The sequence below is a fragment of the Nansenia antarctica genome (genome assembly GCF_963989245.1).
Source record: "Nansenia antarctica genome assembly, chromosome: 17".
NCBI classification, from domain to species: domain Eukaryota; kingdom Metazoa; phylum Chordata; class Actinopteri; order Argentiniformes; family Microstomatidae; genus Nansenia; species Nansenia antarctica.
The window spans coordinates 25,084,309-25,089,308 of NC_137687.1; the positions used below are offsets into that span (position 1 = coordinate 25,084,309).

The following is a 5,000-nucleotide window of genomic DNA, read 5'->3' on the forward strand; positions in this document are numbered from 1 at the left end:
TACAACATATTCAGTCAAAATGGCCACTGACCATTGATAGAACAGCTAACTAGAACAGCCGTGCCTTTTCTTTTTTTTTTAAGTAATTTTTTCTGAGTGGGGCAGTACCACTCATATTTTTCCTTTTTAATGACAGATATAGTAGAGATCAGGGGCGGCGCTAGGGGGTGGCTACTTGGGCTCAAGCCCCGGATGTTTTCTGAAAAGCCCCGAATGTTTTACTTTTCAAAAAAATTAATAATAATAATAATAAAAAAAACTCTCGTGAGTAACGTGCAGTACCGGAGTCCAACAGAGAGGCAGCAGCTGCGCGACATTAGCCTGCGTACTGCGTAGCCTGCCCTGCCCTGAAGAAGAAGTGATCTCAATCAGTTTTCAATTGTAAGGATGGATATCCTAAAGTTTTTTTCAACAAAACAAGCGCCAAGAACTGTTGCAGCAGCAGTATCAGCAGCTGACTATAATGACATCACCAGCAGTGATGACATAGATGATGTTTCAGGTTTGTGAATCTTATTAGAAAGGTGACTGACGCCCCGCGGTGGTGTAGCGGTCTAAGCACTGGCCACTAGTGCAAGCTGCCCACCGGGGCCGGGGTTCGTATCCCGGCTCGCCAGATCCAGATATGGCCGAGGCACACGGGAAGCGGCATATTGGCCGGCCGCTTCCGGGGTGGTATAGGAGTATTTCTGGACTAGGATCCGTCGCGCAACACCGCCCCCTGGGCGCCGGAATAACGGTACTGGGCTCGAGGAGCCAGTCAGCCTAGTCTGCCTGGCGGCCTCCTCTGGGACTGCCGGCCACGGGGTCGTGCGGCGGATCCTATGCAATAGGCAGGGGATAATTGGATGCTACGTTGGGTTGAATTGGCTACCAAATTGGGTGAAAAAGGGATAAAATCTGAAAAACAAATTTAAAAAAAAAAAAGAAAGGTGACTGACTCACTGACACTACTTTTCCGGTTTGCTAATGCTAGCTGGCTATCATAACATAACGTTATGTTATAATGAAAATGAAACATAGCAAGGTACTGTTACGGTACATGGTAAGAAATCAAACAAAGGATAATACTTATACAAATAAAGTGAATAACAGGCTGATAGTCTTTGATATCTGCACTCTGGTTGACTGAGTAACAAGTGAAAAAGAATGATGTAACGTTAATGTTACAGCTAGTAAACATGGAGTAACCACATTAAGTATGCCCTTATGGTAGTATGTATGTATACAGAACATGACTCAAATCTATCCTAAGATGTAACGCTAACTAACTAAGTTTGTTTAATGTCCCAGGGGGGATTTTATTTCACAGTACTATACACAGGCCAACAATACATGTAATATATCGTCATATAACACAGGACAAGACTCTAAATACAATATAAGTGGTGAGCACAGAGTCTGCCCTGATATACATACTGTAACATAACTAGCCTCAGCCCATCAATTCTGTAATTCTATACAAATATAAATGATGGTGACTGACGTGTGTGTGTGTGTGTGTGTGTGTGTGTGTGTTTACTGTCTATTTTGTAATACAGCCTTTTGTCCGCTTTAAGGTGGTGGTAAGTTGAAGGTTGAAGGCAAATTTTTCCGGCGCGCTCCGCGCGCACATTATATTCTCCCTCTGGGCTAAGCCCCGGATCTCCTACAATCCTAAATCCGCCTCTGGTAGAGATTATGACAGGAAGGATGGGTGAGAGAGAGAGAAGGGATGACATGCAGGATATGTCCGCGGCAGGAATCGAACCGGGAGCCCTGCGGTACATGGTCAGCGCTTAATCCACTACGCCACCTAAGCGCCCCAGCCATGCCTTTTCTACCTATAAGAGCTGCCACAGGGGTCAACCATGACCATTACACACAACGACCACTAGTTGGCGCGGTCTTGTAAATTAGCCTGCCTCCTACACAGAAAAAACTAGCAAAATAGCTTTATCCTAGCTTATCCTGATCCTGTGATTTAGTCAGGATACTGGGTGGTAGAACGCACATATCTAGGAAAAGTCATGAAAGGAGGGTCCTGAAATTTGATTGAGTGCGAAGATATAAAACATTTTTTTGACTCACAGGGTCAAATGAGCGCTCATGGCTGTTCTAGTGTTAAATAAACCCACCCTGCTCCCCCTCCCTACCTGCTGCAGCCACGGCCGCGGCTCTGCCGTTGTTCTGGAAGGGGTTAGTGGGGGCGGGCGCTGGGGCCGCTGCTACAAAGGGGTTTGTTGACGGAGCTGCAGAGAAGAAGAAGAAGAAGAAGAAGAAGACATCAAATATTTCCCCTTCAGTAAAGACGAGAATAACGAAAATAACTTGTTCCATCGTCTAATTCTTGGTAGAAGGACTCAGGGTGTGTTCTCACTAGAACATTTGCTTCACTTGGAAACAGAGTTTAGGGGAAAATTCGCTTCCCTTTTTCCGTCGTTTGGAGCTGAGAGAACGCGCATTCGAAGTCGCTCCCGGAGCAAACAACCGACGGATGCTCCGCTTGAAAAGGGTGGTTTCGCTCCGGTTAGAAACGACGCGTCGAGGCTGTCCATAGGGAAACAACAGCGCATGCGTGTTGATCTGGATAAGAGCGGGACGAACGGGCAATTTTCGATTTTTCTGACCAATCAACTACCACGTCTGTTGCTTCGATTGCGTATGTTACTTAGTTTACATGAAGAGCTGTGAGAACGCAAATCAGAGAAATAATTTATGCAACATGTTGCAAACTCATCCACTTGCTCCGGGTCCTGATTCAGACTTTCATGTGAGAACATGACCTTAATGTCCTTTTTATGTCTAGAGAAGATGAAGTATAATATAAGGGGCTGCTCTAATAAGTAAAAAAAAACGTGGGATCCTATTCTCTCTTTTGTTAATTCATTCCTTCTTTAGGGTGATTAGATAGTCTTATTACTTATTTTACAAAGCACACAGTACGCTACTATTTGTATTTATATATTCATTTGACACTGGTTGGTAATAACACAATGATAAACGATTGTCTTTCTTGATGTGTGAATGTTCATTCAGCCCTATGCACAACACAGTCATTTCTTTGTTTTGTTTTGAGTCCTCTCTTTTACTGTTTTTTCTTAGGTTCCTCCTTTTTTATACTGTACTGTCCTTTTTGTTTTTGTTTTGTATTGTTCTAAAAATGTCAAATCGGGTGAAGTTTGTTTATTTGGTATTGGTAACCCAATAAAGATACTTGTGACTTCCTTTTTAGCTTCATCTCAGAGTTCACTCACCTCCGAAACCCTGGGGCATGCTGGGTATGCACTGCTGTGGCTGGGCTGACGACACGCCCGTCACTGCCCCGAACATACCCCTGTCACACAACACAACACAACACAGGGGTTAGTGAATGACCCCAGCCCCAAACACCCCCCTGTCACACAACACAACACAACACAACACAGGGGTTAGTGAATGACCCCAGCCCCAAACTACCCCCTGTCACACAACACAACACAGGGATCAGTAGATGACCACCGATACTAAAGAAACATTGAACAAAGGAGGTGAGAGACTGGGTATTTTAAAAAGATGAGTGAGCTTCAGGAAAAAGACACGACAATCAACAAGTAAATAGTGGAGTACTTAGCTAATTACTTTAGTTAGTATGTGGAAAAATAACTCATTTCAAGTTATGGGAGGAGTGATAGGAAAAGGTAGACAGAAGTAGAAAGGAACAAAAAGTAAAAAAAAAAAAAAAAAAAAAATCAGAGAGTACAGAGGAGAGGCGTGGTTTGGGTCTCTCACACTTGTGACGTGCTGCAGGTGTTGTATACGCTGGTGGGGGGGCCGGAGGAGCCGAAGACGTTGTCCAGCTCTGCTAGCGCGGCGTAGCGGTCCCCTCCTAGCAGAGCTGGCTGGCTCTTGGGAAGGACTCCTCCTCCTGATGATGCAGCTGCTGAGCTGAATCCTGCTGGAGCGCCCCCTCCTGGACACACACAACACACATCCTTCAGTTTTGCGGCAGCAATCGATTGGACCACCTTACAGAACACACTCAAACTGATATCACTTATCATTTTCAGAAATACATTTCAGCAGGTCATAGTTGACTGTTGTTCTTGCCGATTGCCCCTCCCCCCCCCTTGACTTTGTTTCTATTTGTTTTTATTTATTTGTTCTCAACTGATTTTATCTGGTCAAACAAAAAAAACTAAAAAAAAGTCTGGCTCACAACCACTACACTGTGATGGATTGTTTGATTCAGCAAACTCTCCCACAAATATTAAATATTATTAAGTTTAACATCTTTGTCCTATGTCATGACAGGGGAACATTTGCAGTATCAAACGGGCTAACCACTGAAAATGTGATCAAATGTTCTTCTACTTTAAATTGTTTTATATGTTATTGTAGATGGTGCTTATATTCAGAGAGACACCAGTCACGTCTAAGTCTGCCCTTTCAAACTGCTCTCACTGTCCCGCCACACTAAGGTGTCCAATAATAGCACATAGTCCAGTGACCTCAATTAGGCTTTCTAACAGGCACGTTAGCCTCATAATACTGTACTCGTAATAACTGCTCAAGTGGGCATTTTAGAGCAATCTTAAATATAGATATACTGTATATCTTAAATATAGGGTAGCAACTGTGCAGGAGACCGCAATGGCATCATGGATATGAAATGGTTGCACAGTCAGTATTTTTTTTCTTTTATAAACCCCCCCCCCCATAACTGACTTAGAACCACTCTGTAAACAAGACACCAACCACCATAGAACCCTTCTTGGGGATATGCTGTAAGAAACAGACCTCAACCTCTGATTCTAAACATGAATAACTGCTGGTGGTGCAGAGAGGAGGTGCTACTTCATCTTAGCCACTCATGCGCACCAGCCCAACCTCCAGCATGTTTATCCCACCTTTAGTTCTGCTACACAGAGGCTGGCAGGGAGGTTACCTTGCTCCGTTTGGGCAGAGCTAAAGATGGCATCCAGGTCAGTCAGAGCTGCGTGTCTATGGGCAGGGACGCTAACAGGGACGCTAGCAGGGAC

At 44.3% G+C, this 5,000-nt stretch overlaps 1 protein-coding gene across 1 annotated transcript in view; it reads right to left on the bottom strand.

Moving 5' to 3' along the window:
• The window catches only part of LOC308172515 (arf-GAP domain and FG repeat-containing protein 1-like), a gene marked incomplete at both ends in the record, with an annotated part of 42,381 nt that overhangs the window by 4,616 nt on the left and 32,765 nt on the right, over positions 1-5,000 (bottom strand). The window contains 3 exons of the mRNA XM_080547413.1: positions 2,136-2,231; positions 3,237-3,316; positions 3,751-3,931. Of these exons, the coding sequence (XP_080403539.1) occupies positions 2,136-2,231; positions 3,237-3,316; positions 3,751-3,931 (357 nt within the window). The remainder of the gene's footprint in view (positions 1-2,135; positions 2,232-3,236; positions 3,317-3,750; positions 3,932-5,000) is intronic.